Below are 23,206 nucleotides of genomic sequence, written 5' to 3'. Positions count from 1 at the left end.
AGTTTAAATATGCAGTGATGCATCTTATGAGGAAAGTATTTTCCTACCCCCCCCCCCCCCTTTTTTTTTTTCCTGGCAGCTAATTCAAACTGAGTAGCGACTGGAGCGTCCAAAACAAGAATGAAATTGATATGATCAAAGAATACACGACTATACACGAAAGGAAAAGAAATTAGGTAGGGGAGAAAAAAACAGAYTGTATAATTCACAGACAATTTTATTCCTGTGTCTTAATTTTCTACAATTAAAATCACTTTTAATAAGAGAGTATTTTTTCGAAAGTGCAACTTAGGTCTGGTTATACCTTTACTCCTGCGTGGGAGGGAATAGACCTTTTCTCCCAGTTACTCRGGATTTATTGATCGTCGTGTTTTGTCTTGTGCCGTTTAAACGTATTAATTTTCTTCTGGCACTTTCCTGGCACTTACATTTGAGATTTAATTTTAATTAATTAGCTAAGGAGGAGAACGAAGCATGTGAGTGTGTGTGTGTTCGCGGACACGAGCTTCGCTCCAACCGCTAAACCTCCGTCCACAATTTTCTCCTTTTGTTCTAATTTAATAAACCCAGCAGGGAAGGGAAACAGGTGCTGGGGGCTGACACCTCGGAGCCCACACACACACACACACATACACATAATCCCCTTTTGATCATCTAACTCCACTATTAGGGRTGGAAGACCTTAAGTTCCCATTTTCTGTGTATAATATCTTCTTTATATTGATCCCGCAATTATTTAAAAGAAAGCGTCATCTCCTCCCACTTCTCCAAATAAGGCTATTTAGATGCTTTCCAGATGAGTGGAGGTGTGCTGAAACAGAGCTGACAGCCAAGTATATCACAGCCAACACCATCCTTCATTCGCTCTCTCCCTCTCTGCCCCCCTCCCCCCGGCACACACTTTCACCGTGTCTCTCTTCCAGTGATGAAGATTACAGACTATTATGGGCAAGGGATTAATTTGTAGCCAATTACAATCCAGTGCTAAATATGAATGCATAAATAAGATACAGCCTTGCCTCTGTGTGTGTGCGCGAGAGAGAAGGGGAGGGGGGGCAGGAGCGCCTGGGCAGCCTGGCGAGGATGATGAGAAGGAAGAAGGAGCAGCTGAGTGGAGGCTCTGAGCCGAGCATCACCTTGTGACTCCCTGCCTCCCCCGGAGGCTCCCGGCGGCTGGACCCAGCGCAGCCCCGGGGAGCTGAAGGCAGCGGCTCGTCCTGAGCCGGAGCGGAGCCGGGGAGGAGTTTCCAGATCAACTTCGCCGGAGGAAGGAGGGGGAGAGCAAGAGGGGAGGGTAGGGGGGAGAAGTTGCAAGCGAGAGGGGCTCTGCAAAGAGTCATGAATGTGAGCAGAGACAAGGTCGGTGACATCTCCATCCCGGCAGCGGCAGCGGCGGCGGTGACATCCCCGGCGACCGCGGCCGGCATCGGCGGGGAGCCCCGCGGCTGCCACGGGGAAGGGATGGACGGCCGCGGGGAGCAGCGGCTCTCGGCCGGCGGCGAGCTGCCGCTCTACTGCCCTGCCAACCGGGACAGACAAGGGGACAGCCAGAGCAACACCCCCGGACAAGAGGGGGCAGTGGCCGCGCTGCCCATGGTGCACAGAACCACCTCCTTCTCCGTGCTCGACATCCTGGACCCTAACAAGTTCAACAGCAAGCGGCGGCAGTGCGCGGGCTTGTACAAATCGGCGGGGACCGAGTTCACGCTGGGGGCGGAGGATAAGCCCGAGGACTCAGGGACGGAGCTGGCCGAGCAAAAGGCTCTCGCCGAAGATTTCGACRCGTGCAAGAAGTCCGCAGAGCTGATCAGTAAGTAGGTCTGGGGGCTCGGAGCCCCTCCGAGCCGGGGCTTGCCCCGAGTTCCCCCAACAAGGGTCTCGCATGCTTTGACATCTCATCCTTCCCCCGCTGGCAGTCTCGGCAGCCGGGGCGCTGGGGGCAGCCGGCTCCGGGGAAGGACAAATAATCCCTGCACTGGTGTTGCTGGATGTAGAGAGGTGGAATTCTGTGTCAGGCGGAGGGATGGCCAAGGGGGAGCCGGGCGCATCCTCCCGGGGCAGGCCGGAGCTGGCGGCGGGTCCCCGGGGCTCGGCACTGCCCGGGTTCCGCTCCCCGCGTCCCCGAGGAGCTCGGCGGGACACCCAGGGCTGTTCGTGCAGTGCACCCTTGGGAGAGGCAGGATCAGCCCCAGGGATGCCGGCCTGGCTGCGGCGAGAGCGAACCCCACCATCCTCCTCCTCCTCCTCCCGGGGAGGGTCAGCACTGCCTGAGCTGCGGCTCAGGCAAACTTGGAAGCGGTTCCTCCAGCTTTGGAGAGCCGGAACCCCGGCCCCGAGGGTGGAAAAACCCTTCCTTGGTACCCCCAGCTCGCCTGGGCCCCCCAGGCTTTTATGACTTTGTGTCTCTYTCCCCAGCCCCGGACCCCTCTCCCGCGTCCTCCCCCCGCCGCTGCCGCCCGTTGCTCTGGGCGACAGATTCAATTTTCTCTCTCCCCTTGGCTTTTTTAGGACAAATCAGACTAATTGTGACAAAATGCTGGTTATCTCTGGAAAAACAATTAAATTCCTTCGATTACATTTAAGGTAAAATGTGCTTAGCAGCGTAAAGAGGCTGGATAATGGGGAAAATCGCCCCAGAGTGGCATGTAGGACTGCTTGGATCGATATCCTATTATCGAATTGTGCATATCTCTTTCAAGCACCTTGCAAACTCTTCCCTAACATCTAAATTATAGGGTCAAAATTCGGATAATTACTCGATTAAAACCTATTACACTTATTAGGGCTCGCTATTGATCGGGAATTGCATTCGACCCAAGCTCTAGATTGCTTTTTCTTTCTGGGTCCAAATATCCCAACTTTCTCACCTCTAAACATCGCGACTCCGGGGACCGCGGAGGGTTTCCGGGAAAACACGATCGTTGTGGAAAATATCTATAGTTATTCCATGTCCTGAGAGGGGGAAGAAGAGGCGGCGAGAGGCAAGGGATAAACTTCTTGGTTTAGGAAAAATAATTTTTCTGTGTCTGGGGAGAGAGAGGAAGACTCGGAGGTTTCCAATCCCGCCGTAGCAGGACTCCGTCAATTAAAATTAGGCAGCGAAAGAGGTCTGGAATCTGCTCCAGCCCGAGCCTTGARGCATTTTTCATCTGTAAAGCACAAGCAGGAACGGGGCACTAATAGAATTCAAAAGAGATTTTTAAAAGCAGTGCGGAGCTGGGTAATTATTCCTCCGAACTCATCTGACTTTTGTCATATTAAATAGATCAGGGCGATCAGAAAGACTGACGAGGCTAACCTATCGCTAATCTCASGCTTTTATCTCCAGACAAGGAGAGAAATGCAACTCCATCTCTTCTCTCAAAATAAATATGTTTGGAGGCATCACGCCGCCGTGTTCTTCGCCCGCTGACAAGTTAGGTCCCCGGACATTCCACACACGGAGTCAGTCCTTCGGTCACATGGTATTAATGTTATGGCAGTGGTCAGGAATAGATCTGGGACTGCTCAAAAAACACCGAATTTAATTCTTCTCTTCTCTCCCCATCGTAATTAATATTAGTTCGAGTGGTGGCTTAATCTGGGAGAAGTGTTCCGAAAAGTAGCTCTGTCCAGAAAAGTGTCAACCTCYCCGAAAAATTCAAAGGGTTTCTGGCCAAAGGAGAGTGAAAACAGCGCTCGTCACTTGCCGCTCGTAAAACTGTTTTAACGTTTAAAATAACAGTTAAAACTCCCTATTAAATCACCRTTTAACTTATTCCAGAAACAAAATAACAAGTCCGGTGTCCATCTCCTTGGCCGATTCTATTCGCGTTGCATTTTTTTGTCTTAAAAAAATTTTAGTTAAGCAACGCCTGGGATTCCCCAGACAGAAAATTAAACTCCAAATCTGCCAGTTGCAGGTTTGCGGTCCGGTCTGCGTGTGGTTGTGCTCAGTCTGCCCCGCAGGTCCAGCTAAGAGCACTTTTTATAAATTGTTGCCGCAAAAAAAATATGCCACTCAATTTCTAACAGATCCTACAGGTTGCAGGACGCTTGTCTGCACTCACTGTGTCTTGTTGGGAGAAAAGTGACCCGGTTCTCGTCTGTTCGGCGGCGATCGCCCGCGTTTTCCATGCTCCGACATGAACAGAAAGCTGGGAAGGGCTCTTGATGCACCCTGAGTTATTAAGGGATATTTTCGGGGTGAAAAGGATTACAGTATTTTGCCCTTTTTTCCTCCTACGGAACCAGCCATATCTAAAATCAGCGCGACGAACAAAACACACTTTTAAAAGCACCCCTAATTTTACACACGGGGATTAGGGGGTCCGGACCAAATTTGAGTTGTGCTCAGCTTTTCTGAGGATTAAAAACAACTAAACTACGGGCGGGATAAGAGTGACAGACCAACGACTCACTTGCTATTTACGTATCTCGGTTAAACAAGTTAATGGAGTGCTCGATTAGGGGTTCCCGGAACTATAGCCCCGTTGCAGAAGTGAGGGAGGGAAGTTCAGGAGTGTCTGAAATCACTGGCGAAAAAGAACGGTACTCACGGGCCTCTGCTCCTGACCTGCCCGAGGGGTCTCTCCCATCCCCGTCCCGTGGAGAGGATTCGCCTCCCCGCTCCCCCGAAGGAGCCCGGGCTCGGCCAGGGTGAGGAGGAGACGGTTCTCCCGAAAAGCGATTTGCTTTCAGGCTTCATAATGACAGAATYGTCAGCAGAAGTCCAATAGCCTTAAATATCGGATAATTACCCTGTTCTCCGATGGAGACCCGTTAATTGGAGCGTAATATAAACCCAAATAAATTAAATGACCGTTAACTAGTTTGTACATTGCACAAAATGAGTTTAATTAAGTTTGTATCTGCTCTGCTAATCAATACAAGTATTTACTCCACTTTAATACTTCCATSTCGGGAAGTGACAAGAGGTCAAACCAGACGCAGGAAGGGTTAAAAATGCCAGAGCAAAACCCAGCAAACCGCCCATCGATTCGGAGATTTCCGTCACTAAAATTCTTMGAGGAGCTTTGACATCCCTGCTGCCCGCTCCCCAGGCACGGCTGGCTCGGCCCGGGCGGGGGCTTCTCCCCGGCCGCTCCTCGYCCCTGCCAGCGCCCCGCTGCCCCTCCGGGCACCCGGGGACAGCCGCCCTGCTGCCTTCCCCAAGGCCTTTCCAGCCGTCGGGTGTTCTGTGTTCTGGGAGGGAAGGAAGGTGCATTCCTGTCCCGGCCCCGTCTCGGTACCAGCTCGGAACGGGCAGCGCTGGGCAAGCCTGCCCSGGCTGAACAGACCTTTYSCGGTGCCAGGGCTGCAGTTCCGAGYCCCATCCCCACCGTTTGTGCTCAGCTCGCCGCCCTGTCCCCTCAGCCTCCCCTGGCTCAGGAGCCGCGCACCCGGGGCTCGGAGCGGCCGCATCCCCAGGGCGAGCGGAGGGGCTGAGGGGGCCGGGCGGGGCGGCTCCGCTCCCCGGGTGCTCCTGTCCCACAGCAGCGGGGACACGGGCGGGCCAAGCACCGGGTTCTCCTGGCTGCCCTCACCCCGGGGGCCGCACCGGAGGGGCTGGGGGCGGGCGGGACGCGGGCCGGGCCGGTAGCGGGCCCTAACAGCGGCTGTCGCTTGTCCGCAGAGGACGGGGAGCTCTACAAGGCCGAGGAGTGCGACCTGGACTACAGCAGCCGGCCGAGCCGCAGCCCCGACAGCGAGCTGCCGGACGACGAGGAGCTGTGCAGCGAGGAGAGCGGCAGCACCAGCGGCAGCAGCGGCAGCTCCGGCCCGGCGGCGCCCGGAGAGCCCGAGCCGGGCCCGCTCCGAGCCGAGGCGGCCGAGGCGGGGATCGTCCCGCCCSCGGCGCCCCCGCCACCCCCGCCGCCACCGGCGCCCGTCGGGGCGCAGCCCGGCCCGCAGGCCAAGCCCAAGAGGAAGCGGACGGGGTCGGACTCCAAGTCGGGCAAACCCCGGCGGGCGCGGACAGCCTTCACCTACGAGCAGCTGGTGGCGCTGGAAAACAAGTTCAAATCCACGCGGTACCTGTCGGTGTGCGAGCGCCTCAACCTGGCGCTGTCCCTCAGCCTCACCGAGACGCAGGTGAAGATCTGGTTCCAGAACCGCCGCACCAAGTGGAAGAAGCAGAACCCGGGCGCCGACACCAGCGCGCCCACGGGCGGGGGAGGCGGCGGCGGGGCGGGGGCCGGGCTGGGCGGCGGGGCGCTGCCGGGGGGGCTCAGCCCCCTCAGCCACTCGCCGCCCATGGGCACCCCGCTCTCCATTCACGGTCCCGGCAGCTACGCCGGCCACCCGGCCGGAGGGCTGGTCTGCGCTGCCCAGCTGCCCTTCCTGCCCAGCCCCGCCGTCCTCTCGCCCTTCGTCCTGGGCTCCCAGACTTACGGCGCTCCGGCTTTCTACACCCCKCATCTATAAGCCCGACGCTCCTTCCTCCTCTTCCTCCTCCTCCTGCTCACTCCCGGTCCCGCTGTGCCCGCCGCCCCTCCGAGGATCGTCCGGACGGGCTCTGGGGGGCTGCTCACGGCARGACTGTTCCTCTCCACACCCCGCAYCCGCGAGGTGAAACGAGAACGGACCGGCAGCGACACATGGGGAAAGGGGCAGCCCCGTGTTCCTGCGACCACCCCGGGGTGATGGAAAGAGGGGCCAGAGGCTCCCGGGACCCCGCGGGGTGTTCCCCYGCCCTCGGTCCTTTCTACGACCCTTTTTGTACGCGATGTGTCCGGACTGCGCTGCTGAGGGAAGGAGGAGGAGAAACCTCCCTCCCCCGTGTACATACAAGTAGATGTAAATCATCGTTACCTGTATTTTTATTTTCACCGTCCCTCGTTGTCATGTGGGTTTTAATTTAATAATTATTATTAATATTATTTGGTTTTGTTTTTATTCTGGTCTGGCCACTCGCAAAAGACTTTAAAAAAAAAAAAGATTATGTACCCATTTGACTCTCAGGGTAAAACAGAGAACTATCGGTCCTGTGCCTCGACATTGCAGAGGCAAAGATGCGCCGCTCCCTCCCGTGACCTCACGGTGACGACGGATATTTTTTACAAACGTCACTGTCCATCCACCCCCGAGCGCGGCCGAGGAGCTGCGGACCCGCGGGGGTCCCGCCCGGGGAARGGGGCGGGTCCTGGGGCGCAGGACTGGTTTTTTTTACGTTAATCATTTCTGTATATTTCTGGTTGTTATAAAAAAAAAAAAAAAAGTTTTAACTTTATAATTGATGTATAAGATGAGGGAGTAATGAGCAAGAGATGATAAAGAGAGCACTTTGTTTGCTAAACACTTTAAATCAATCAATAAACTCTAAAGAAACGCCGCTATCCGTGACGGCGGGTCCCTGGTTTTCGGGCGAATCTTTGTAAAACAAGTTTCCTCTGGAAAAAGTCTGGCTCATGAGACGCTCGGAGAGATGTCTTACATCATCCTTTTTTTTTTTTTTTCGTTTACTCTGAGAGCGTATTTCTCATACTCAAAGAAACTTTATTATTCTTGTACGAGAAAGGGTATTTCCCTTCTTAATTTCCTTTTGCATTTTCTTAATTGGCTTTGCCGATTTGTGCAATATTAAGAACAAAAAAATATTATATATAAAAGGAATCCTGCATCTCTGCCATGTTTCCGCTGACGGGGAGTCCGATATTTTGGATTTATGTAAATTTAATAAATCGGCTCTTTCATTCAGATCCCACAACTTTGAAAAATAAAATAATCTTTTCATCGCCGTTCCGCTGATTACTTTTAAASTCGTATCAAAGTCGGTCTTTGACCATCCATACTTTTTCTCTTTTTTTGCTTTCGAAGAAAAGGTCTATAACCGCCGTGCGCACCCCGAGATGGCTCCCGCTGGCCCAGCCGCAAACACGCTGTTACCAAGTTTCCCCATTCCCTGCGTGACCCCAAGYTCAAGCCGGGCAAGAGCTTTCATTTTCCACTAGTTTTTGGTGTTTGTGTGTTCGTTTAAGGTTTTTTTTTCCTTTTCTTTTTTTCCCCCCTAGGGGGCAATTCTAAGAAACCGGTTTTTCCCGGAGCGATATTTGGGTAGCAAAGAACGAGCGTTGCGCATCCCCCTCCCCGCGGGACCGGCTGTGTCCCCCGCCTCCGCATGGTCCCCGTGGTCCCCGGGGTGCCGGGGTGTCCGGGTTTCACTCCCKGCTCAGCTCCTTTCCCCTGCTCCCTCCCGATCCCCCCAGTCTGGCTCCGATGTGGGACTGTGCATGGCCGGGTSCTCCACAGCCGCATCCCGCTCCCGCACATTCGCTCTAGAAAGAAATCAAATGTTTCAGTCCTCCCGTAGAAATGAAATCTGCCGCGACCGCCGGTGTTAGAGACAAGGGGGGAGTGAGTGGAGCCGGCTGAATGGTGCAGACCSCGCAGGGTTTGTGGTTTGCACTGCCCGGTGGGTGCGGGGTCCAGCAGCCCGCGGGAGCCGCGGGGAGGATGCGGGATGCTCCCSGTAACGCGGGATGCTCCGGGTTCTCCCTTCCCCCAAGCACCACAAGTCTCTGACCAGATTCCATTTGTGAAAATAAGAACTTTTACGATGAAAGGTGTCCTGATTTTCAGGGAAAATGTGACATCCAGTAATGCTTGGAGTACTGCTCTACACAGTTCTTACTGCCAGGAGAAAAACAGCTAAAATGGGAACCAGACACTCAGGAGATTCTCCCACACTTCACAGCTATGCCACTGTGCACCAGGTTTGAGTAAGTGTCACTGGCAGCCAAACTGTTAGCTCAGGTGAGGCATGACACAGCTAAATAAAGAGATAATTCAACCCCTGCCTGCACTCAGGGAGCTCCAAGCAGTTCCCTGCCAGTGGGAAAYAATTTGGCTCCAACAGGAGCTGCCCAGAGCTTCAGGGTGCATGATTTCCCTACTCCAGGCCAGTTAGCGTCCTGCCAGTGAAACCTGTTCATGTGAGTATTATTACTCACGGCTGCTGGATGAAGGAGTCACTTCGCCTGAGATTCCCGGTCATTAAATGCGATTTAACAAGGCTTCTCACATTTTATGGTACTGCTGAAAACAGAGCCGCAGGTATCTTTCTCTGCATAGTTTAGGAAGTTATTGATAACCCTTGCTCCAATGCCTCGTCCACAGGTCTGAGCTCATAAAAATCTAGAGCAAAAACKGCAGAGCCTCAGCTCCAGTGTGTGTCTTCCCCAGCATGCAGCACCTGCAGTGGTGTAGGGTGTGTTTTACACTCTGCTCACGGGTCCTGTGTGTAGGCAGAGGGTATTTAGAGCACCAAGACCAAAGAGCCAACTCAGATAATTCTCCCTGGACCACAGCTCTGCAGCTGGCTCGTGCTGTTGGATCAGAGTGCATGGTTATAGATGTGACAGTGAGAAGTGTGGCGGTATCGACACAGGACAGCTGTTGGGAAACGCCCCTGGTGTGAATGCTGAGCCCTGCTGCGCTAAAGCAAAGTGCTCTCACCTGCCTGAACTCCCAAATCCATCACYCCAGTTCCTGGGGGGCACTGGCTCTGCAGGAGAGTCAAACAGGGCTTGAGGTTGTCCCACTAGAGAGTCAGAGAACACCCCCAAAGCTCCCACAGTGACCACACCAGCAAGRCCCAAAAGCCAATTTTTTGGAGCTTGTTTGCAGCAAGTCATCATCAAGCTCCAGACACCGTGGGGCAGTGCAAATAAAACATCCCAACTGAGGGATGATGGTTGTGACACAAGCAGGARGTGTTTGGTTCATTCCCTTAGCTACATTTTTTAAAATTACTTTACTATTCGTTCATAAAATATAACGTTAGGGTTTTCAGAACACAAAACACTTCCAAGAGGACATTTAGCAAAGCTWTTGCCAGAGGACAAAGTCTCAGCTCTGACAGACTGAACAGCACATTCAGAGTCTGATTCAGTATGTTCAAGTGATGTCTTTGGCACATACCAAAGATGATCTGGAACATCAGCATATTTTTGGACTAATTCCCACAAAGTCAATGTTAAATCCAAGGGTGCAAACTTGTATTAGAAAGAAAAGCTTCAGATATTAATTGCATCTTAGTACTGTTCACTGCATGAATGAATGGGATTTAAAAAAGGAAACTGCATCTATTTTACTTCATTTATTTCAGCTTATACTGAACAAGTTTCAGTCATTCAGTAAAATGTCTTATAATCAAAACAACAGAAAAAAAGCACATAAATATAGTCAGATCCATTCCATACAATTGTGAGAAAAGCAAAAATATTTTGAAATATTGTGTCATTGATTACAYTCAGCAGTCAATGATGTTTCAGCAAGCCACTGGAAACCAGTATCTCCTGCAATAATCCCTTACATTATTTTCACTTGAGCAGGGAATGTAGGCACAGTGGGTTACTCTTTTTAATTCTTAAAAGTGTTTGACATGTATCTCAGAGCTTCTGTTTCAAGCTGAACTCACAGTCATGTTTCTAGTCTATACCACACAAGCAAAATGCTAAAAATAAAGCTTTTTCTGTATGAACTTTGATCCATTTCCCAAAAAAACACCATGATGTCTGCTTGTAGTCTGCTATATTAACAAATACCCWTTAGCTCCTGTATTACATGATAAAATAATTCTGCTCAAACATAGTTGAATTTAAATAGTCAAAGAAACATTATCTTATAATGTCTGGGCAATTCTGGTCTTCATGCTCTCTCTCAAAGACAGACAAGTAAATATGGTTGTTTTAGAGCCTTTCTTAAGAGCAAATATGAAAAAAAAGATCTTTTTTTCTGATATTGAAAGATTTCCCAGACTCTGGGAGGTAAACCAAGGCAGAGAACAGAGTGGACACTGAAAATTAAGGGAACAGGCAAGAAAACAAAGAGGATCCTAATCAGTTGTCTCCCAAAGTGGGTTTACATGAACCACATTCTTCTCTCTCTGGTGCTTTTTTTTTTACTTCTTTCTCTCCTGGCCCCACACTCATGTTCTGTGCCACATGCTCACATTAAACAGACATCTCAGGTGGACAGAATGGGGGCTGTCAATGAAAATAACCCTGACAGCAAGAGCTCTTTCTCCTTTCCTGATGCTGCCTGGCAGAGATGTGWATTTGTCATACAGAATAAACTCTAAACCAGGTAATCACAGCCTTGGAAACCTCCAGCTGCTATGTGCCCACTCAGGAGAAATCCCGTTGATGCTGGAAATCCTATGAATGTGCCCTGAATCAATAGAAAAGAACCCTGAACACAGAGCATGGCCAGAACACAAAAAGGACATGCAGAGTCAGACAATATCTGTATATGATTTATAATTTATTCTTATGATGTGACACGTGTTCAGATAGCTAAAACWAGCCAGGTCCATCCAATGTGACAGACTTTATTTTACAATACATATTTTAGATTTTCTTCTCTGCAATGACACAAACCAGAAACATTTTACAGTGACAATGCAGAAGTGATCACTCCATATCAAGGAACTGAAATATTATCACAGAAACATTTATGTGGGATGATGTTTACACAAAAATATTCGACCCCTTTGCTAAGCAGCTGCTTTTTCAATAGAAGGAAAATAATTCTACTAAACTTAGAAAAAGAGCAATAATGACTTATTTGTACGTTTGTTGTTTTTTTTTTCCCCTCCCCATAACCACCCATACACTACAAGAACTTAYCCTGCACATGCAGGGACTCTTTCTTGTCTTCTCACTGTAACACAGGTAGGGTGATAAGTTTTATTTCCAGTTCCTTGGTCCCCAGAGCCTGCAAGAGGTGAGAAGTGCAGGAAGAGAGCATTGGAATGAGCTGCTGGTAGGGTTCCTCCAACTCCTTGTGTTGACCAAGAGTTTGTAGCAGCAAGCTGCACTCTCTGTGACCTGTTAAATATTGTGAGAGTTGTGATTCAGGATGCTCTTTGGGACTCCAAGCACCAGTACAGTGCCTTGTGGGGGTGATTTGGAGTGAAATACTRTGCTTGCCTTGAGCTCTGCAGCTCACCTGATCACACCCACCTCTGCTGCTTCTGCTTCAGCGCTGGGGAAAACAAACACTCGTGCAGGAAGCAGCATTTCATTCTGCCCCAGTGAAACCATGTGGCAGACTCTCCTCACGGTGCTGCTAACCTTCAGCTGCCAAAAACAATATTACAAAAATTCCAAGATATSCAAAAGTCATTTCCAAACAAGCGGGATCATATATTATATTTCCATATACCTTTTACAGTGCACAAGGATAAGAGTGGCTCCACAATGGCATTATAAATACAGCAAAGTAATGGTGGATGCAATGCCAACACCTTGTCATTATGCAAATTGGAATGTCGGCAGAAATGGTTTTTCAACAATCCCCTTCAAAGCAACCAGAAGCCTAATGCTGCTCATTACATCTAAACTAATTAGCACCACATTTAAACATTTTTAATAAGAYTTTCCTTAACCCTTCAACAGAGGGGGTTCCTGATGCTAATGCAAAAACATACAAGCACCAGGCACAGGAGAGCTGGGGTTTTGCTCAGGGCACTGGCAGGCAGAAAAGCATGAGGAAATCAACCCAAAAAGCCAAATGATGATATTTAAATCACAGACATTTAGAGATGGAGAAAGAGATTGTGCTGCTATCAGTCTAGCTCAGTTTGCCCAGGCTCTGGTGCAGCCTGTCACCAGCACAAACACCCTGTGCCATCCTCCCAGAGGCAGAGCCTGATCCCACATCACTCTCCTGAGTTTGCACTGCATTGAAGTGCTGAGAAGAAAGGCTCAGCAAGAACATGAATCCTTTTCTTTCTCCATTCAATCAGCTTTGAAGAAGAGCAGGGAAAGCATCAACTCAGAAACATGAGTAATTAATAGATCTTTCTCGTTCTTTTCCTTCAGGGGCAGTGTCCAACTCTCACAATATTGTTTTTCTCTGGAAAAACATTAACTTTGTCCCACAGGTCACAATTTGTCCAGCTGCCAGGCAGACCTGGCTCTCATCCACATGTATTTTCCTAGGAGATGTGCAAAGTTTTAGCACCCTTAGTATCTCCCCCAGCTGAAGGGGAGGGTCCTGACTGGTCTGATCAAGGCTGCTCCTTTGAGGCATGTCCCACACTCTTTCTTCATTCCTTCATTTTCTGTAGAGGATTTTGTAATAGGAATATTACCACATCCACTAAGAGGGATGTTCCCAGGGCTCTGAATGCACCAGCAAGATCTCATTTCTCTCCTTAGCCTCTCATCACCTTTGTAACCCCCTCAGTGTCCCCATCCCACACCCCAGCAGGTGCCCAAGCTCTGCACTGAATGTGGCAGAGCTGCATCACCTCAGCTCAGGCTGCCATGAAACCAATTCAGCTGGGAGAGACCCATGAGGAGCCTCCACCCTGAGCCCCCAGCTCCTTTTAAGAGACTGTATTTTAGTAGGGTCTCTCACCTGAGCTGTGGTGTTGATGCCATGTTGGCTTTGTAGCTGACTCAGCATCAGACCTGCTTTTTATCTTAGTGGATCTTCAGGTAACTGGTGGCTGACTCTGTTCTTGTTATCAAGATTTTTTTTTTTTTTTTTGTTTGGTGGTGTATGATGGTTTCCCAGAACTGCCCCTGCCAGTTCTCACCTTCAGCTCCCGCTTCACCTCTCTCTGACACCTCAAAGCCTCTTTTTTTTTTTGTTTTTCTCACCTGGTTTTGGAGTAACTTCCCTCTGCATTCCCASCACTGAGTTTTCCTTGGGCACTGCTTCAGGCAGAGCTTGTATGTTTTCAGATGCAAATTCAAGTGTTATTTTCACCCAGCAGCAGAATGCTGTTACTTTTTTAGGGTATCTTGAAATATAGCTGACCCAGAGCATCCTAGAGCGGACAGAGAAATTGCTCTGAAGAAGTTACTGGAATGACACCCTTCTCTCCAGCTTTGATATCCAAGGGATCCTGAGGGCTGATCTAGCTGGTGACAATATCCATGAGGAAGCTCTCTCCCGAATCCATGAAGTTCAGTGATTTTCCTGGCAGGTGTCTAGGGAAAAGGATTCAGATCCTGGGCTCCCTTGCAGTCTGGGGACTGCAATCTGAGGGACCTCAGACCTCTTTTTACTCTCTAGTTTCCTACATGAAGCATTTTTAGCTCCACTGTGGTGCAGTTCCAGCTCCCACAGGAACACRGGTGATGTGAGCTGTGTCCCACCASCTCCCTTGYATTTAAGCTGCTGGTGGYTTGGGCWGTCCYGAGCCAGGACTGTCACCTCTGGGGCTGAGAAGGGACTTGAACTCCACTTCCCAAATGTGAGAGAGCTGATAAGTGCATCCTGATTGCCACTGCCTGTTTAAAACCAGTGACTGTTAAAGGTGAGTGCTTGGAGGGGGTGAGGCATTCCAAAAGGTGTGGCTTTAAATGTCCCATTTTCATCACTTAAGTACTGCTGTAACATCCAGATGACTTTACCTTTCCTGGCACAACCTGTAGAGGTATTTCCATCAGCTCCATGATTAAAAGCATTAACGTTTTCACAGTACTGGATAAGCYACAGCCAGGCGTTTGCAGAGTGTGGGAGGCCACCAGGTGGCCATCTGCCTCTGCTGAGCTACTGTGACACACCTGAATTAGATTTTTGGTCACTGGGTTTCTAAGATTCAACACCCCTTGCTTCTGGCTAGAGGCTCTTTACAACTAGTAACACCCTTACCATCCATTTCCACAGCCACATTAAATGGAACAGGTCTATTTTTTTTTTGTTTTCCACAAAACAAAGTTCATTTGTTGTTTTGGTTTTTTTTTTTTTTTCAACAATGTCCCCTTTCACTGAAGCCTTTCCCCAATGTACAAACTGTTCTGTGTGGCATGACCTACCACCCATGCAGAACTGCTTACAAATCCCATGTGCATGTTTTGCTTACCAATAAAAAAAAAAGTAAATAAATATTTTAACCGTGTTTTCTAGGAACTTTTTACTGTTACAGTTTTCGAATAGAAACTTTCAGCCATACTCTGGGTGATAAAGCCAAGCCTCAAGCAAGTTTAGAGAAAATGAAATCACAAAGTATTGTGCAAAAGGTGAGTATGGGCCCATCACCCTGCCCCAGAAACCTTGGGGTTGATGTGCTGAAGGATGGCTTTTATTCAGAAGTTCYACATCAAGCTCATTTATATCACTAAATGCTTTGTATTTCAGTGCCAGATCAMACATGCTGCAGTCTCTTCTTCCAGGCTTTCACTCCCCAGATGTAACCATGTGCTCAGGTAAGAATAACTGTGGAGAAGTCTTTGCTTTCAGTTCTCATTTAACCACYGAAACAGCTCTGATTAAAAAAAGGATGATTTGGATGCACCAGCGCAGCTCACATCAGCTCAGAGTCCCTTCAGAWAAGCAATGTTACAACTACTCACCTTAATACTCCAAGGACCAAATCATCCCAAGGTGTTCAGGTACCTGGAAATCACACACACAGCCACCCCACAAAGCAGAAGTACAATTGCAAAGGTGTTGGAGTGAGGTTTAAAGACAAAACMACACACAGAGATTATGTGAATGATACTTGTATTTATTTTTTTTTCCCAGAAGCTCTGAGGACAGGAATAGAAAAGTTCCAATAGAAATGTCACAGGGAYAGCTGAGCAACATTTGAACTGGTGTGCCCAGAGACCTCAAATTCATAAACTGCCATAAAGTGACACACAAAAAGTGTGAGGTATCTAAAAAGCAGACTGATCTATTTTGAATTTTTGATTTTAAATAGTTTTCTATTTAGTGAAGGTACACTGGATCTTTGGAGAGAGATGCCTTTTATTTTTTTTTCCTCCAGCACAGCTACAAATACACTCAGAAGCAGAAAGCTCCCCCAAACCCTCTGAATTATGTCTGACCAGGTCTAACACGTGAGTGACTAAGCTTTCAGGGAATCCATTCTAATTTGTAAAGAGTATTTTATGGACGACTTTCTCAGGTCACTTTGAAATTGATTTTCGAAGACCATCCTTCTGATTCTCTGTATTTTCTTTATCCATAAAACTGTATGAAATGTTGCAAGAGCACGACTTGTGCTTGTTTCATTCACTCTCCTTAAGCTTGACTATAGCCAGCAAACAAGTTTGGGAGATTTGTTTAAGTACCCAGCCAAGAACTACAACCCACACTGGATTCAACTGCACATTAACTCTCTGGAGTTAGAGGAGTCCAGATGCTTGTGTTTATATCTGAGTCCTCAGATACATTCTCAGGCTTTATCCTGATGTAATTTTGTCTGATCCAAGCCAGGCAGTTCAGTACTGCCACTTGAATGATTTTTTTAAAACCTCTTATTTTCACTTCATACTGGAGCTTTTTTTTGACAGCAGTTAAACTGAAGCACATTCTGTGTGGATCTACAGACTTTCACAATGTTCTTTCCAGGAGGAGCTCTGAATGATACTGGGATACCACCCTGGGAAGGCAAGAAGCAGGCTAAGATCATCTTTGCCATTTCAGCTTTTCCACCTGTGCCACAGCTACCAAGATTGACTCAGCTCCTGGAATTCAGTTTGCAGAAAAATCTACTCTATTCACTATCTGAAGGTATCAGTTGATTTGGATTTTTTTCCTGTGTGCCAAGATGTTTGTGGAGGTGCTGCAGGAGCTGCTGTGCTGTGGCTCACTTTATATTATACAGCAGTGGGCTGAGCAAGTGCCCTGTGCACTGCCATCCCTGGCAGCACTCAAATTGTTTTTAAGGTATCTTTTCTTCTGAAGGCATGAACAAATGGAAMATTAAACACACATGTTGGCAAAGGAGATATAAATTACATGAGTCCCTTAGGAAGAAAAAGAACCAAGCCCCAAAACTTGAGCAGTTTACCCAAATTATGTACAAATCATAAAACATCTCTATTTCATGTGTATTTCAAATCATTATCAACTTTTTTCATGCATTCCATTCTATACCACCACATCTTTTAGAAAATTAATATTCATTATCAAATAAGTTAAAATTGGGAACTATTTAAAAATGACACCTGTAAAAACGTGCCTAGGACAGTATTGTAATCTAAATACAAATATCTTTGATTTAGGGTTTTGCAGTTTCACCCTTGCAATAAAAGAAGGGCAGAGGTGATTAACAAGTTAATTAAGTGCATAGTTAAACTGGTTGGCAAACTTCTCGTGCTTCCTTTGGTCCACCCGGTTCATGGCTTTCACAACCCGTTTCATGGCACCTCTGAAAGAGAAACAAAACAATAACAACAGTTATGTTGGGCCTACTCAGTCTCAGAGAATGTTTATGAATGTTGGGGGAATGATTAATCACTACCAGGCTTCTGAGCACAGCATTGATGAGGCTGAACAAATTTGTCTTGTTAACTAAATTAGCTGCAGCAATATAAATAGTTTAATTCAGCAATGATTTTATTAACAGGAGGAAACAAATTCAAGTCTTTCAGTTTAATGGCTGTGTATTCCATCCTCACAGCACTATTTCTTAGACCCACACAGAGCAACTGTGATTTCCAAARGCACCTAAGTGTTCTCAGGAGAAAAAATAACTAGAATATCTAACAAGATCTTAAAAAGTTAATACTCAGAAACCCTTATGAAATCTAACCTTCACTCTACAATGGCAGGGAAGGGTTTGCTGTTCACTTCATGTGAACTCATTTAGCAACTTTCACAGGCTACTAAACCCCCGTTTCATCAGATGTGGGCTGAGTTAGACCCTTTTGCTCACACCAGCAACATCCCCAGTCCTGAGCAGCAGCTTTTAATCCACAAGAACAACTCTAGTTTAGGAAGACACCAGAGATTACAGAGAGAGACAGCCTACTGCTGCAGCAGTGCTTAGAGTTCAGCACAGGTGGGACAGTATGGCCAATACCTGATTCATAAATAAAGCAAAGTAAAAAGGAAATAGGAACTCTGCTGCCTTGGGATGGACAAGCATTTAAGCCCTCTGTATCTCCTGCTGTGCTTGAAAGCAACTCTGGATTATTCTTCAGATTCAAAAAGGAAGTGAAGGAATGAAGTGCAGAGCTGCTAAACTTTCTGGTGCCCCCAAACCTAGGGAAGGCCTCTCTGTCTCCCTGCTTTGCTCTTTGGCTGCCACTGTTTGCTCCCAGTAAAGCTGGGCCCWGAGATTTCTTTGGGGAGGGACTGCAGTGCTTCTGAGCTGGGTAACTGAAGACACCTGCACTTCTCTCCCCACCACAAACTTCTGAGTGACTTCTTCTCACACAGATGAGATTTTGAGGGTGAGGAAAATGATGCCTAGAAAGCATGAACAGGAGTAGGAGATTGTCAYAGAAGGCAGAGTGTAGGTCCCTATATCCTCTGCTGGTAAGGCAGAGGAATGGGCTCACAAATCCAGAGYGGTAAGAAAGCAAAACAAAGGCAGCAGAAGCAGTCAGGAAAATGTTCGCTTGTGAATATCTGCCTCCTCAGAAACTCAGAGCAGAGATGAGGGCACCTTGTCTCAGGAATTTTGCTCCTCACTGGATTCTGAAGTTCCCATTTTCAGAGGTTACCTTAGATACCTCTGGCACAAAAGCTAAGCTATCTGAGGCTGATGTTTGCAGGTGTGCTCAGCTGCCACCCTGCCTGCAAAGGGTGTTATCTCCTAACACATCTCCAGGTAAAGRTATGGCTGCTTGGCTGATGTGGGAGATGGAGCARCTACAGRCTTGGTTGGAGTGACTGTGTCCCATTTGACACAGGGCACTGACTGATGCCTCCTTTGATTTYTACAAGTTTGGCAAATTCCATCACWCAGAGAGGATGGGTTTCCAGGCCTGTGTTGTTAAGACTCTATATTGTCACAGTCTGCCTTTATCACCTCTGAGGACACTGCAAGCTATGCTGGGAAAAGAAGATAAGGCATGCACCTGGGTAGTGTTCTCCAGCATTTTTCAGGATCAGCCCCTACACACTATTCCAGCTCTGCTCCCAGGGTTATCTCTGAGAAGCAAGCTGACTTCTGGTTTGGTAACTGCTCTCTGCAATGGCTTCATTTCCAAAGCCATTTTGAAACACCTGAAAACAGAGGTTTCTTCTTAATAACACTCTAAATGGTGGGATTAAAGATTTTCTCAGCAGCAACTGCAATGAAAACCAACATTCTGAAAAACCACCCTGGAAGAGGTATACTTGAAACAAAATTCTGCCAATAAAGTTACCAGAGTAAGGAAAATGTGATCATGGTTTTGCACTTCAAATATTACCTAATTGGTAGGAGAAAAGTGAGCCTTTAGCAGTGCAGAGTGGCCTTGACACTTTCATGTCATGTAGGTTTTACATTAGCACCACTGGATTGTGCGATACTGTAAATGAAATGAGATCCCACTTTGATGATCTGTGTGCAATTTCACTTAGCTTTATTGGCAGACTAGAGCCTGGGTTTATCACCTATACATTTCAAGTAATTTGGGGTTGTTACAAGGAGCCAAGGTTATCATCTTGTTTAGTGCTGCAAAGCATGAAACCTATTAAAAACATGACAGGTTGAGTCCCTATCCCTGACACTAACACACACTCAAAATCATTAGCACAAACCACAGTAAACCATGATATGAAATTCTCATCATTAGAACTGAATGTTTCTGACTTCTAACTAAGACCAGGTGACATGAGAATTTCACAGAAAACGTCCTATTTCTGTAACTAAAAGCAATGTGGATTAGGCTTTGTTATTACAACCATTACAGAGAAGGGAAAATTGAGTTTAAACAAATATTGTGTCCTGGGTGCTGTTCAACTCATCCACTATGTTTRGAGAATAACCCACCATTAATGATTTTACAATAATAATTTGCTTTTTTTGATTTGACAACTTTACACTTTTCAGTTTCTTATGACTACTTCATTTTTGACATGTGAAACTCTTCAAACAGCTGCAACTGCTTCCCATTTGATAAAGGCGAGTGCATGCTTAGGCAAATTTCTGTTGTAGCCACATCTGAGCAAGAACAGACATCAGAAATGGTGTTAATAGTGGACATATGGAGCTACTGTATGTTCTAAAGCCCATTTGAGAGGGGTTGGCAGGCTCCCACATCCACCTGAGCTGCTGTGCCTGACTAATAATGATCATGCAGAGAAGCCAACCCAGTAATTGAAGGATTTAACAAAAACCGAGAAAGAATATAAAAAGTCTTTCATRGAGAAATTTTGAAAATTAGTTGAAAATAATTCTCAAAGAAATAATCTTGGTCATCAGTATCTGTTATTCTTTTACTCTCCAGACATATGGAAGACGTTTCTGCTCTGCAGTTAGCCAAGAAAGCTGTTTAGTAAGTACATATTAATGTAGAAACAGAAATTACTGTTGAATCAAACAGAAACAGTAATTTAACAGGATTCAGAGAATGGAAGTATCTTACTTATTGAAGACTTTCTTCTCAAGCCGGGAACGAGAAGTGTTGGCCTGTTGCTTYAGGTCTGTCAGATTTGGATATTTCTGCTTCTTCCCTTTCTTTTTCTGTCCTTTTCCATTACTTTTAGAGGAACCAAGATCCAGTCCTGTAGCTGCTTCAACTTCTCTCATGAATTCTGGATCTCGCCACTCTGTTTAAAAGATGAAACATGAACTTTGAAATTCCAAACCGAGGGAGGATTTGCAGCCTCCTAAGGAACAGGTTCTTGTCATCAATGGGTGAAGGCAGAGTCACTGTGCTCTAAGTTGAACACACAAAGGAAGGGGAGGATAAAGAAGTTTCCCAAAATGACAGAATTTGATGAAAAAGCGCTGTCAGTCTGGGGTCAGTATCTCTAAGTACCTGCTGTGGATAAAACTGCTCAGTAGGAAGACTGAAGTTTCTGCAATAACATAGTAGCAAAATTCCAAGGAAACTATTCCATGTAGGACAGATGATATAAACACAGTGGTTATTATTTAGAAATTAAAAATGCCAGCAATATAGCTGAGGAACTTACCTGCAGAAATAAATTCCAAATAAGCTTAAAAATAAACCTAAAAAATTGAATATATCCACTTTTGAGCAGAGTAGGATGACAACATTGTGAGTTTTTCCATCAATACTTAAAACATGAACTGGTATGTGACATCTGCATAAAATTCTTGAGTAGGACAACATGACACTGTTGCCACAAGCCCCATTTTGCTTCTGAAAATGGTATTACTTTCTAAGCATCCCACATTGCCTCAGTTTAAAAATCTAAATCCAATTTCTTGTCTTGACAATGGCACAAGTTAATTTACCTAAACAAAAAGTTGTTTAATATTTTATCAAAACCTCAAGTCTTCAGAATCTAGCTATACACTGTAAGAGGATTCTGATTCTAGATGCCACCAGAGAAATAAGCATGAACAATTTAGACTGTGGACTGTTTGAGGAAGCCTTAGTATGTCACCTTTAGTAGAGAGTCTGGTGTATCAGAATGAGATAGCATAGTACAAAGCAAAAATGTGGCTGGAGGATGAACATCTGCAAGGGGAAATTTAGAAAAATAGCATTGCACTGTAAAGACTTTGAGCATATGGACTGACAAAAAATGTAGGAAGTACTACTTCAAAAAGAACCAGGTCCAAACTCAGCATAAATGCCAGAATTGTGTGTTTTAACAATAGCAATTGCCAGTCATTTGTCACAGTTTCCCTTAAGTCACTCAGCCTTTCTTGCCTGCAGAAATTGTAGCACCAAATGTCTACTACTCTTACTTAACAACTGTAGATACAGAAAAATAAACAGTCCTAACGGAGTATACAACTTCATTTATACCCCAAGATGGTCACTGAGTGTGACAAACACYGCTAACAACATTTCAGGAAGGTCAGAGCCAATGTCCTCACTTAAGAACATGGTGTTAAGGAATACCAGAGCCATTTTTCAAGGAAAGGTTAGATCTAAACTACCATCATACATGAAAGCAAGGACTGGTTAAAATCCAACACATGACAAAAAGCATGAGGAAAATGAAGCTCTTCAACAGCTGCACAGGAGAGTTACAAAGGGAGAAAATAGAACACATATATGTGATAGATCATAAGACCTCACAGATTTTTTTTTTTTAAGTGAGGGGATACAGAACAGCACAATTCAGATACAGRAACGATTAATCCAAGATTAAGGAAAACTGTCTAAACAGTTTATCTCCCAGTAATAAGAAGGCGTCACAGTTTAGGAACCCTGTGAATGGAGCAATTGTTTAAACACAACGAAAAAATGCCGGCATCCAGTAGAGATGAAATGAGCATTTGAGTAAAATGAAGGAGCAATTTAAAAGCTTTTGAGAAAAATCAATAGAATGCCAGGGAAGAGCAGGCTTTTTGAGCATTGATGGGCCCCTAAAGCTCTTCATACATTGTTACTGAGTTTAGCAGCAGGGAAAAGAAAATTACACAGTTTGCAAGGGTAGGCGGGAATCGATACCGTAGTTAGTAAAGAGATGCTATTTCACATCTGAGTGGCCAGCGGCCTGCCTTCACCAGCCTGTCCTGATACCTGTTTGTTAACAAGTCACTAAGGGCTGAAAAACCAGATACTCTTCAGGGCTGACACAAAAAATAGGCACTTAATTTGCTCCTGTGTGTGAACTATTGGAAAAGGATGAACGCTGCAGATTAGCGGGTCAGCGTAATCCCACCTGATTCACTGTTTCAGGACTGCAGAGCCCAAAGCACCTTTTTGTGGACATTAGCTGGAGTCTAAAATTTTGTTCTAAGGTAATAAATGCTCCATAATAACAATGACAGTGTTGTCAAAACACAGCCATTAGCACATAAATTGTATTACTTTTATATAACTGTTTCTCCCTTTAATCACACAGAGACAGAAATAAACCTACCATCCTGTAGGAAGGAGAATTTTGGTGCAATTGAGCCATACAACTGATCCCAAATTTTAGTGTTTTTTTTCAAAATTTTTCAAACTGCCATCATTAATGATGTTGTCAATCAAAGCACTGACTGTCCAGTGGGTTCCCAGTTSTGCATTTTCCAAAGCAGCACTGCTCAGATTTGCTTCTGTAAATCCTTTGTAATAAAAAAAAACCCAAACCAAACAGCACTGAAAACCACCGAAACACAGCCCTGCAAACCACAACCCTCAGAACAAGAAAAAAAAATTTAAAAACTTGGTGAAAATATTCTAAAGCAAACATAAAAACAGTGAGGCATAGGAAAAAAAAAGCAAAAAAAAAAACCCAGTGGATAGGAGTATTTAGTAACATGTGTACATGTATGGCTTTAGAAGCATGGACGGTTTTGTCCAATAAATTAAGTGCCACAGCTCGTCCCCAGCCAGATGGGATGGACCTTTGTGTGACATCTCAGCTTAACAACCACACTCAATGACACAAGGAGCAATGCCAACACTGG

General features: G+C 46.3%; 2 protein-coding genes across 2 annotated transcripts in view; one reads left to right on the top strand and one right to left on the bottom strand.

The window, feature by feature from the left end:
• Nucleotides 1–1,338: 1,338 nt before the first annotated feature.
• NKX1-1 (NK1 homeobox 1) lies at nucleotides 1,339–6,405 on the top strand. The gene is made up of 2 exons (XM_057376214.1): nucleotides 1,339–1,810; nucleotides 5,615–6,405. Exons 1-2 carry the CDS (start codon nucleotides 1,339–1,341, stop codon nucleotides 6,403–6,405), a joined length of 1,263 nt encoding a protein of 420 aa, XP_057232197.1.
• A 9,022-nt stretch (nucleotides 6,406–15,427) lies between these two features.
• The window catches only part of UVSSA (UV stimulated scaffold protein A), a 47,976-nt gene continuing 40,197 nt past the window's right edge, over nucleotides 15,428–23,206 (bottom strand). The window contains exons 12-13 of the mRNA XM_057376225.1: nucleotides 20,250–20,433; nucleotides 15,428–17,098 (exon numbers count right to left, since the gene is read on the bottom strand). Coding sequence (XP_057232208.1) covers nucleotides 17,005–17,098; nucleotides 20,250–20,433 — 278 coding nt within the window. The 3' untranslated portion in view covers nucleotides 15,428–17,004. The remainder of the gene's footprint in view (nucleotides 17,099–20,249; nucleotides 20,434–23,206) is intronic.

This window comes from Malurus melanocephalus, unplaced genomic scaffold (genome assembly GCF_030028575.1).
Source record: "Malurus melanocephalus ecotype Western Australia unplaced genomic scaffold, MMel_1.1 scaffold_274, whole genome shotgun sequence".
In the NCBI taxonomy this organism is placed as follows: domain Eukaryota; kingdom Metazoa; phylum Chordata; class Aves; order Passeriformes; family Maluridae; genus Malurus; species Malurus melanocephalus.
The sequence above is the reverse complement of the archived record's forward strand: the minus strand, read 5'-3'. Positions and strand labels throughout refer to the sequence as shown.